The 10,918-nt window shown below is 31.7% G+C and overlaps 2 protein-coding genes and 1 long non-coding RNA gene across 4 annotated transcripts; 1 reads left to right on the top strand and 2 right to left on the bottom strand.

Moving 5' to 3' along the window:
• Window positions 1-610: 610 nt before the first annotated feature.
• On the bottom strand, window positions 611-5,066 carry LOC122532884. Its single transcript, XM_043662042.1, has 4 exons — window positions 4,777-5,066; window positions 4,015-4,145; window positions 1,287-1,491; window positions 611-992 (listed from the first exon to the last, which is right to left on the bottom strand). The coding sequence occupies exons 1-4, from the start codon at window positions 4,852-4,854 to the stop codon at window positions 759-761; spliced, it is 648 nt and encodes a 215-aa protein (XP_043517977.1). The 5' UTR covers window positions 4,855-5,066; the 3' UTR covers window positions 611-758.
• LOC122532885 lies at window positions 2,496-3,392 on the bottom strand. Its single transcript, XR_006307593.1, has 3 exons — window positions 3,267-3,392; window positions 3,133-3,208; window positions 2,496-3,018 (listed from the first exon to the last, which is right to left on the bottom strand). It is a non-coding gene; the product is annotated as an uncharacterized LOC122532885 (long non-coding RNA).
• An 87-nt stretch (window positions 5,067-5,153) lies between the features above and the next one.
• LOC122532882 (mediator of RNA polymerase II transcription subunit 23) lies at window positions 5,154-10,653 on the top strand. 2 transcript variants are annotated; one of them, XM_043662039.1, is made up of 11 exons: window positions 5,154-5,421; window positions 5,798-6,042; window positions 6,106-6,238; window positions 6,301-6,483; window positions 6,570-6,854; window positions 6,933-9,075; window positions 9,153-9,392; window positions 9,450-9,609; window positions 9,673-9,960; window positions 10,037-10,243; window positions 10,348-10,653. In XM_043662039.1, the coding sequence occupies exons 1-11, from the start codon at window positions 5,377-5,379 to the stop codon at window positions 10,484-10,486; spliced, it is 4,068 nt and encodes a 1,355-aa protein (XP_043517974.1). In that variant the 5' UTR covers window positions 5,154-5,376; the 3' UTR covers window positions 10,487-10,653. The 2 variants fall into 2 exon arrangements, with proteins under 2 accessions (XP_043517974.1, XP_043517975.1); XM_043662040.1 differs by having other exon boundaries at window positions 5,164-5,303.
• Window positions 10,654-10,918: the final 265 nt, after the last annotated feature.

Genomic DNA, 10,918 nt, shown 5'->3' with positions numbered 1-10,918 from the left:
AATTAATATTTTTATTAACTCCCTGCAAGAACAATTTTTATATAACATTTACTAATTGTGTACAATTGGCAGAGATAATATTAACTTGAAGAATTTCATTTGAAGCATATTTTATATATTTGCAATGTATTTATTATAATGCAGAGATGCGAGTCTGGAAGTTGGTTTAATAGAGACAGATTTTGAGAAGAACCAAACTAGCGCTGGTTATTGCACTGTGCGTATCTTCTATGCAAATGTAATTTTCTGTTGAAATTGCTCGAGTCCAATTTGTTGTAGGTATGAAATCAATGCCTGCAAGCGATCTTTGAGCTTTAACATGTTCAAGGACCTAGTGTTAGATTTTTTGAGTGTCAGGTGAACTAAGCTTGATGCGTGAATTATCAATTTCATTGCCTTCTTAGAATATTTCATTTGTGTTTCTTTGATACTTTCTAAATGATAAGAAACAATATATTTTATTAGATATACATGACAATTAGAAAAATTAAATATTGTGTTGGAATCTTTGATTATATGAATAATAAATAATAAATCAACTATTGATTAGATGAATTAAAAATTTTCATATAAAAAGGAATATAAATGAAATACGATATGTAAAAAATACAAATGTTTTTCGATGCATCATTTCGATATATTAAAATAATTGAAGCTCTTGTAATATTGTTTCTTCTATCCTACTAACTCCATTTACATTTGAAAATATCCTTCCCGAAAGCACTGTACTTCGAAAACTGTGATTCTAAAATGAACTTCTAAGATTGATCCTCCGCAGCTTCATACAAAATTTGTTTTAACACCCTCGTTCCATCTTCAAGTTTACAGTATCTATAGATTGGACACTGCTCGGTAGGAACGGTTTGCGTGTATTTTTGTACCAGTATCGTTTTACTTTCTTCTTCGTTTGTTACATTCCAAATGTTGGTAAAGTATATCGTGTATGGGCAAATATCTTCCATCGCGGAAAAGGACCAGGCGCATACATATACCTAAAACAAATATAGACAAATGTTTCTCTTCTTTTCTCTTCGATGTATTTCTTATTTTACATTTATTTATTTGATAGAATTATATCGCTAACTATAAGCATTAAATATTTTCTACTGCTTACATTTTGTAATTATTTTATTATAAATCTATCGCTGCATTACATCTGTCATAATAATTCATCAAAGGTAAATAAAATTTTCAGTAAATTTCTGTAAATGTAGTTTTTCATAAAATTTTCGGCAAATGTAATGATGTCTTAATGCTTATAGCTAGCAGTGTATATCTTCACTTACGTCGGTCTTCAGGATTCGCGCGCAAGAATTCATTGTGTCGAGAATTAGTGAACACGTTCTGGCAAAATGTACATCTTGCGACACCTCACTTTCTTTATAGTTGATATAAGCGTCGAAGTTATCGATCAAAAGCACAGAAGGCAAACTGACGAAGGTGTGCAGCTCGACAAGTCGATTTACGAGAGCCTCATAGTCAGCCAAGTACCTGAGGTATAAATTTCTTCGTGATTGTTTTGCGTTCGATTTCGTAATCAAAAATAAATTCACTGTACACCATACACTTTGCAATCTTATTACAGAATGACTCGCAGTTCATTCATAGTAGTTATGTTCCAATAGAATTTCTTTCTTTCTTTTATTAAATCATATATATTATACCATCTTTATGATATACTGTATCATTATTGCGTTATTAGAATTACAATTTACTATTGTATTCTATTGTATTTCTATAAGTATTATATTATATTTCTAACATTGCTAGTTATCATTAAGTTTTGCGCCTCATTTTTGATTAATTAAGTTACAGTTCTACAAATTATATTTCTTTTTGAATAAAACTTTCTATAGATACCAAAGTTGTTCGTTATTTTTAGGAAATAATAATTTATTCCTTTGTAACATAAGTAACAGCTACCTGAGAGAAAAATCTGAAACTGTGATTACTTGTGACCAGTGATTACTTATGACCCACTAAAACCATTTGGATGTACTATTTATTGACAAAATTTGATATCGTGAATGACTAATAACTACAAAATAAATAAGCAACGCAATGATCCCATGAGCCTAAATTGATGTTGGTAATAAACGTAAAATAGCGTTCTGTATACTGCTTCTGTATAAATCTGTTTAAAAATCAATAAACTTGGTTTCCAGAAGTGAAAGCGTTATCGTATTTGTAAATCTAACGTAGAATCACTCGAACAAAGACTGAATCGAAATTACTCGAATTATTCAATAATTAATCATATTGTTATGTATTTTAATTATCACCTATAATTAAATAAGCGAAGATAAATACTGTGTCATCAATAATTAACGATTTTGATAAAAATTATTGTTAGTGATAGTTTCAATTGATTTACATCAAGCTCTAAAACGTAATATAATTTAAAGAAAATTATTTATCAATTTTTTAAATTCCAATGATTTTATCTTTTATAATTATCATCGTGTAATTATAATTGTAAATAAAGAACTAACAAAAAGAAAAAGAAACAAAAAATAAAATAAAGAGATGAATTGCAACTTTATACTACACTACATTATGCGAAAAGTACAAAGCAAAGTGAATAGACGTAGTTAGAAAGGGGAACCTTTTCGTTTCACCAGAAAGCACGTTCAACGAATCCTCAAACGAAAGACGAAATCTCAGCTTTGAAAAATAAATCGTAAAAGAAGGAGCCAGTTGATTTGCGACGATTCCGACTCGATCGTTTATTTTACTTCTGCTTCTGGTGCCACGATGAATCGCGTATAAAAATTGCGAACTCTGGTTTTTATCCAACGGGAAGAATAAGCCTTTCCAATCTGACTTGTTTTATCCACAAAGTATTAGCTTTATAAGCGTAATTAAAACTGACTGCTAGAAAGAACGAAAACGATATCGATCATTTTTCGCGTGTCTCATCTTCAACATGTTATTGTTCCTAAATCTCTGTGTGAGTGATACAAACAACTAAGAATTTTTTCGTTAATTTCTTTTTGGCGAAGAAGTATCGTTTCCTGGCTAAACAATTAATAAAAAAAAAAGCGTTTGTTATTATAGGCGATAGTCTCGAGCAAATTTATTCAACGATGAATCAAAGTTCTTTGTGTAGTAATAAACTGCATATATACATACTTCGTTGCTGTTCGCTACAGCCGAGAATGAATAACGTTCTCTGGCATGATCTATGCGCATTTAACACAAGCCTCTCCTGAAAATACGATCGCTTGTAAACAACGCATATGTTCATGCACGTAGAATGTCAATACCTGTCGCGTGTGACGTGTAAAATAACTAATGTTCCTTGATCGATCGCTTCCGGTACATTGAACAAACCTCTCGAATTCAAAATCGTCCGTTCTACATATTATTCCATGGCGTAAAATTACGGTACGAGTCCTTCGGTATGAATCCAACAATTAATGGCTCTTGAAAGTATTTTGAATACTTCTGGAAAGCCATTATCAATATATTGAGTTTGAACTTTAGATTTGGGATATTGGCATGCAGCTGTCACAATTCTATGGGTAAAATTTGAAACCAATCTGTAAATTTAATGTAATATTCAGAAGTCGCATAGGTATTTATAAACAGTCAATTATCATTATTTAACATTATTTAATTATTTCCAACATTTAATAATTTTCAAATTTTACCAATACGTATAATCAAGATAATTACGTCTCGTGACAGTGTTCAAATGAAATTCGAGCGTTCAAATACTTTTATAATCAGTTCAGTCAATCAATTGGAAATGATTGTAACAAATGAAAGAAACAACGTGATCTCTTTTCGTGGAGGATCGAAAAGGGACAATAAATTCTTCTGCGTCGTAGAACGCGGCAAGTACGCAATATATTAACCGGCATTCGAGACTGGAACCTCGGGCGAAGCGAACGATTTCAAAATAAGCGATTTAGTTTAGTTAAATGGATATAAATCTGGCGCTCTTTTTAGAAACGAATCCCGAAGGCCGATGCACGTGCAGAAGCGCCGCAGGAAAAGTGTTCCGCTTACATAAATCTCATCAGCTTGAAAGCGATGGGTGCTGGATTACTTCTATCATGGCAGGCTGCTGGCAGTTCCTCCAACGGGGCCGGTGTAATGTAAACGACGCAACGTCCTTCCTCGGCCCAGTAAATTGCTGCCTACGAAGAAAAACCCAATTCCGAAAAAATCCAGTATCATTTCTGACAAAACGGGAGATCCATAACGGGTCGCTGATCGCGCAGTTCTTAACGCAAATATTACTACACACTAATAATACTTGAGATTTGGCCACAGACTGCGTTAATGTTATCATGTTTCTGAGTGTTTTTATAATATCCAGACGTTATGCGTAGACTATCTTGTTAACTAAATTTGTTAATTAATCATTGATGTCCCCACCACTTCTTCAATCGGAGCGGAAACTTATCTATTTCAAATATAATTCAATACATATAATTTATATAATATAATTTCAATACATATGTAATTATATTAATTTGTATGTACATAAAATTACATTAATATTTTAACATTATTAAATTATAATTAATAATTTAATAATAACTTAGTGCAATTTAACAAACAAATAACTTTATCTATTGTTTTGATTTATCTGAAGAAACAAATTAAAGACCTTATTTTATATTGTATCTATATCGCATATTTTTCCTGATCTTCAATTCCTCTCTGGAATCTAAATTCTATTATTTATTTCAAGTCAATTACCTTTGAGATTGCATACGAAATATTATTGTCATAAGTTTTTTTAATTATCTAATCTCGATTTACCTCAAACATAAAAGATTTACTCAATTCAGCTGGCCCGTAAAGTAACGTTGATTTCACGTTAGACTTCGCTGAGAACATATCTACTTTGCTTCAATCTTCCAATTGTATGTAGGTTATATAATAAATACGATTTCTTTCTCTTTTTTTCAATAATCATGGGACATCCGTCCCAAGTGACGAAAGTATCTGAAGCAAATTTATAAATGTATAAGAACTTATTGAAATGTGTTTTGTCAAACAGTAACTTATATATGTTTTTCAAAGCAAGCTTCATCGAAACACTAACGGTGAAAAATTTGAACAAAATTTGTTCGTTGTGAATTACCAACAGCGTCATCTTCCGATTTATATTTGATATTAATTCCTATTACAGCGACACCTTACGTGTACTACGCTACTGATCATTGATCACTCTTCCTTTTTTTTCATTCAATATATAAACGTATATAAACGTAAACAGAATAATAAATTGTATATATGATCTGATCTGTTATTACATTGGATGTTGAAGAGAAGTTATGAAACACGTAAATATAATGTTATTGTATGTTAATTTATAACTTTTGTTCCATCGAAGCTTGAAATCGTTTAGCCAAAAAGATGAGCGGTGAAAATCAAATCACAATCATTGTAAATGATATTTTAGTAAGTGTGCATTATACTTATACAATTAATGTATACATTTTACGTTATACTTTATTTTATATGTCATTTATAATTGTTATTTTACAATAATTTAAAAATTAGCGTTAAGGTTAAGGTTCAATTTTTTTGCGGCATACGTATTTACATTTATTTCGGATTAAATGAACATTTATTTAAGTTTATTAGTTATACTTTTAGATAATTTTTTGTTAAAAATGATATTTGTCATAATAATTATTATAATTATAAAAAATTTAAGTTAATAAATATATAATAAATAACAGTTGTATTATTTCCATAGTTCCTCTCTTTCAATTTTTTAAAAATACATATTTTAACATGTTTTAATTTTTGTCACTTCGCAAAATTATTGCAGAAAGTAGAAGCTGTAGAAGAAGCTTTCAGTTGTGTGTTGGTACATCACCCAAACAGCAAGAACGAAAAAATAGCAAAATGGCAAACAGAATTGTCATCTGCTATGTCAAACTTGAGCAAAGAACAGCAAGAAAATGCAGTAAAACAGTTTATATTTTTAGCAGCGGCAATGACTAACCATAAGAGATTACAGTTATTACTGTCATTACTTGAAAATTTAGTCACATCTAATGTTTTACCAGCAAGGTAGATCAATTTGGGAATAAAGTATTATTCATGAAATGTTGTGTAAAATATGTATGATTTCAGACTTGTATGTGAATGTATATTAAATTCTGATAAACTTCAATATCAGTCAGAAGACTTTTGGGTAGAATGTTTTGTTTTTATTCGACACATCATTGGGGGAGTTGATTACAAGGGTGTTAGAGAGATAATGAAGGTAATTATCAAAAAACAAATTTTAAATTTCTAGAAGTTAAAATTAATAAGTGCTGATTGCAGGGATGCAAAGAAAAAGCCCAAACGATCCCATCAAGATTAGATGCATCTGTTCAATCTCAGTTAAAAGCTTTAGAAAATGTAATTGAATATATTTTTGATAGAAATGCTTGTTTATTACCGGGCTATTTTATTGTAACTGAAATTCAAAAGGCTTATCCTGATGGTAAACATTGGCCACATTGGGTATGTTATTTCAAAGATAGAATTTATCAAACTTATTTAATGCATAATTTAATAATACATGATATTTATTTAATTTAATTTTTAAGAAATTAGCGAAATTGCTTTCAAATTTTGTTGAAAGTTTTCGCAATACTGCGCAAATGGTATCTATAGTTGGACATTCAAAAATGTTGCCTGTAGTTGAACATACTGGATATGCGGATTTGATCAATCCTTGGGTACTTGATACAACAACATTAAAATTTTCATTAAAAGGAAATTTGCCTTATGATGAGGATTTACTTAAACCCCAAACTGAATTGCTTAGATATGTATTAGAACAACCTTACAGTAGGGATATGGTGTGTTCAATGCTTGGTTTACAGAAACAAGTATGTTTAATAATAAAAAAATAATTAAAAAATGATAATAATAATATGAACAATAATAATTTTATGCTTCTATTGCAGCAAAAACAACGATGTATAGCTTTGGAAGAGCAATTGGTAGAACTTGTAATTCTTGCTATGGAACGTGCAGAAAATGAAACATTACCAGCAGAAGGAACCGATGGGACTGTTGCAAATCATTATGTATGGTTGCATCTTTCATCGCAGCTTATATATTTTGTACTTTTTTCGTACGCCTGTTTTCCGAGTATCGTAATGGCAATACACGACAAATTAGCAGGAAGAGATTTGAGAAAGGGAAGGGACCACTTAATGTGGGTTTTATTGCAATTCATTTCTGGAAGTATTCAGAGAAATCCATTATCAAACTTCTTGCCAGTATTAAAATTATACGATCTTTTATATCCAGAGAAGGAACCCTTACCGGTTCCGGATTATACTCAAGCATTATGCACACATCAAATGGCTATTACATGTATATGGATACATTTGTTAAAGAAAGCTCAGTCTGAACATTCAAATATCCACAGACCAATACCACATACTTTAAAACTTCACCATGAATTTTTACAACATTTAGTTATGCCAAATACTTCTCTTTGTATGGGATCTGACTATCGTATTGCTTTGCTGTGTAATGCATATTCTACAAATCAAGAATATTTTGGTAGACCAATGGCTGCTTTAGTAGATACTATACTTGGTACTCAAAAAGGTCAGCAGCAACAGCCGATGCAAACGTTGCAAAATAACGCAGCCCTTGCAAGTGGACCGACAACGCCATTATCAATGTCAATCTTGGATTCGTTAACTGTTCATTCTAAAATGAGTTTAATACATAGCATTGTTAGTCACGTTATTAAGTCGGCACAATCTAAAAGTAACATGGCATTGGCACCGGCGCTGGTTGAAACTTACAGTAGACTATTGGTGTACACCGAGATTGAAAGCCTTGGCATCAAAGGTTTTATTAGTCAATTGCTACCAACAGTTTTTAAGTCTCACGCATGGGGAACATTGTATACTCTTTTAGAAATGTTTAGTTATAGGATGCACCACATACAACCACATTATAGAGTGCAACTTTTGTCTCACTTACATAGTCTTGCAGCTGTGCCTCAAACTAATCAAACTCAACTACATTTATGCGTGGAAAGCACAGCTCTTCGTTTAATCACTGGATTGGGATCAGCCGAAGTGCAACCACAATTATCTCGATTTTTATCGGAGCCCAAAACTCTAGTTTCGGCAGAATCTGAGGAATTAAATAGAGCTTTAGTGTTGACACTGGCACGTTCTATGCACGTTACGGGAACAGGATCGGATAGTCACAGTGGAACATGGTGCAAGGAATTGTTGAATACAATCATGCAAAATACACCACATTCGTGGGCCAATCATACTCTTCAATGTTTTCCTCCAGTATTGAGCGAATTTTTCCAACAAAATAGCGTGCCAAAAGAAAACAAGCAACAGATTAAAAAAGCGGTAGAAGAAGAATATCGAAATTGGGCTTCTATGAGCAATGAAAATGACATAATAGCACACTTTTCTGTACCTGGTACATCACCTTTATTTTTATGTCTTTTGTGGAAGATCATTTTTGAGACTGATCGAATTAGCCCAATCGCATACAAAATCTTAGAAAGAATCGGAGCTCGAGCTTTGTCAGCTCATCTTCGAAAATTCTGTGATTATCTTGTATTTGAATTTGCTAACAGCGTGGGTGGGCAACATGTTAATAAATGTGTAGATACAGTTAACGATATGATGTGGAAATACAACATTGTAACTATTGACAGATTAATTCTCTGCCTAGTATTGAGGACTCATGAAGGCAGTGACGCTCAAGTATGCTTTTTTATAATTCAGCTACTGTTATTAAAAGCTATTGAATTTAGGAACAGAGCGCAAGAGTTTGTAAAAGAAAATTCTCCGGAGCATTGGAAACAATCGAATTGGCATGAAAAGCATCTTGCCTTTCATAGAAAGTTCCCAGAGAAATTTGCTCCAGAAGGTATCATGGAACAAACTAGCGGAGGGCCTAGTCAATATCAAAGTTTACCTGTTTATTTTGGAAACGTATGCTTACGATTTTTACCAGTTTTCGATATCGTTGTACATAGATACTTGGAAATTCCAGCCGTGTCAAAAAGTTTAGAAACACTATTAGAACATTTGGGATGTTTATATAAATTTCACGGTTTGTATATACTTTCTTATAAATAGTAGGGCAATCCATACATTTATCTCTTGGTTTCATTTTTTTTTTTTTTTTAGATCGACCTGTTACGTATCTTTATAATACATTACATTATTACGAACGTAAATTAAGGGATAGACCGCCTTTGAAACGACGTTTAGTATCAGCTGTCTTGGGTTCCTTAAGAGAAATTAGAGCACCAGGATGGGCACTCTCAGAAGCTTATCAAATGTATATGACTCGATCTTCTGATGATGTTATCACATGGATGCCAGAATTGGATTATTATATTCGTTTAGTACGGAGAATTGTAGAAAGTAAGTGACTTTATTAAGTAGTATTTTTATAATTATTAATTATTACTTAATTTTCAGCAATGTCAGGTACAGCTCATTTTCCTGCTACGGACTGGAGGTTTAATGAATTTCCCAACCCTGCTGCACATGCATTGTATGTTACATGCGTGGAACTTATGGCTGTTCCTGTTGCTCCAAATATAGTTGCCAATTCATTGTTAGATGTAGTTGCAAAAGGGTAAGATACAATAAATTTAAATATTTTATATTTAAATTCTTCTTTTAATTTTGAGCTTATTAGGTACACAGTGATACCTTCAGATGAAATTCATCTATGGATAAATTGCGTGGGTTTGTTGTTAGCCGCTTTACCCGAATGTTATTGGTCGGCACTTCATGATCGATTAGTAGAAACCATTAACAGTCCAGGTTTAGCCAATTGGCAATATAGTAATTTAACACCATTTCAAATATTTAATTTTAATAATACGCACAACAGTTTGTTGGAAAATAAATTCAGTTATATGCTGGCATTAGCACATTCTGTGTGGCATCATGCTGGTGTTGGGCAAATAACTACTATGCCTCAGTAAGTTTAAATTTTGAATATGATACTATACAATTTCTATAATAAGTATAACTTGTTTAAATCTAATTTTATTTAGATTTATTAAAGAGAAGCTTCAGCCAGTTGTAAATAGCGAAGAACAATTGATATATGCTTGTCATTTAATTGGTCCTACTTTAGCGAGATTTAATGCTGAAAGACCGAACTGCGTTGTAGAATTAACAGTTCGTTTATACGAAATGCTTGAACAAGTTGATCGACTTCAAACTCATTTAAAATATATGGACCCAGTTTGTGATTTATTGTATCCTTTTATTAATTTTATTAATTTATTTTTACATCATTGTTCGATAGTATTTCAATTATTTTCTTCTTGTTAATACATTTCCCTTAATACTAACTACACAGATATCATATAAAATACATGTTCGTTGGGGATATGATGAAGAATGAAGTGGAATGTATTATAAGAAGATTGAGGCCTGCTTTGCAAATGAGACTACGATTTATTGCTCATATAAATATAGACGAAATTCAGTCTTCCTGAGACGTACCTACTACTAGTAATGCGGAAGTAAATACATGTTAATGTTGAATACACTGGAGTCTTTAAATTTTAATTTCAAACTATTTTAAAATGCATTTTCTACATATCAAAATCAAATATGAAAAATATTACATACGGAATCTTTGTATAAAATAAAGTAATGAGTATAAATATAAAATAAAATTGAGTATAAATATAAAATAAAATTGAGTATAAATATAAAATATTTTAACGAAGTATTATAAACAAGAGATGTAAGTTGTTTCGTTTAAAACAGTGTATTTATGTTTATCACATATTTTTCACAGCACATCTGACAAGGCAGTACTGATGTTTTAACCCGGGATTACCCACCTGGAGGTCTAGCGCAGGTACATCCCGGCGACTAGACCCTCACGTGGGTAATCCCGGGTTAAGTAGGTTTCTAAATGT

Source organism: Frieseomelitta varia, unplaced genomic scaffold (assembly GCF_011392965.1).
Source record: "Frieseomelitta varia isolate USP_RPSP 00005682 unplaced genomic scaffold, Fvar_1.2 scaffold_480, whole genome shotgun sequence".
Taxonomy (NCBI): domain Eukaryota; kingdom Metazoa; phylum Arthropoda; class Insecta; order Hymenoptera; family Apidae; genus Frieseomelitta; species Frieseomelitta varia.
The sequence above is the reverse complement of the archived record's forward strand: the minus strand, read 5'-3'. Positions and strand labels throughout refer to the sequence as shown.

Coding starts and splice junctions, on each gene's coding strand:
- LOC122532884 (XM_043662042.1), bottom strand. CDS start 4,854: ATGTTCTCAGCGAAGTCTAACGTGAAATCAACGTTACTTTACGGGCCA. Junction 4,146..4,776: donor GTAAATCTTTTATGTTTGAG/GTAAATCGAGAT, acceptor TTTTCTTCGTAG/GCAGCAATTTACTGGGCCGA. Junction 993..1,286: donor CGCGAATCCTGAAGACCGAC/GTAAGTGAAGAT, acceptor TATTTGTTTTAG/GTATATGTATGCGCCTGGTC.
- LOC122532882 (XM_043662039.1), top strand. CDS start 5,377: ATGAGCGGTGAAAATCAAATCACAATCATTGTAAATGATATTTTA. Junction 5,422..5,797: donor TCATTGTAAATGATATTTTA/GTAAGTGTGCAT, acceptor AAATTATTGCAG/AAAGTAGAAGCTGTAGAAGA. Junction 6,484..6,569: donor GTAAACATTGGCCACATTGG/GTATGTTATTTC, acceptor TTAATTTTTAAG/AAATTAGCGAAATTGCTTTC.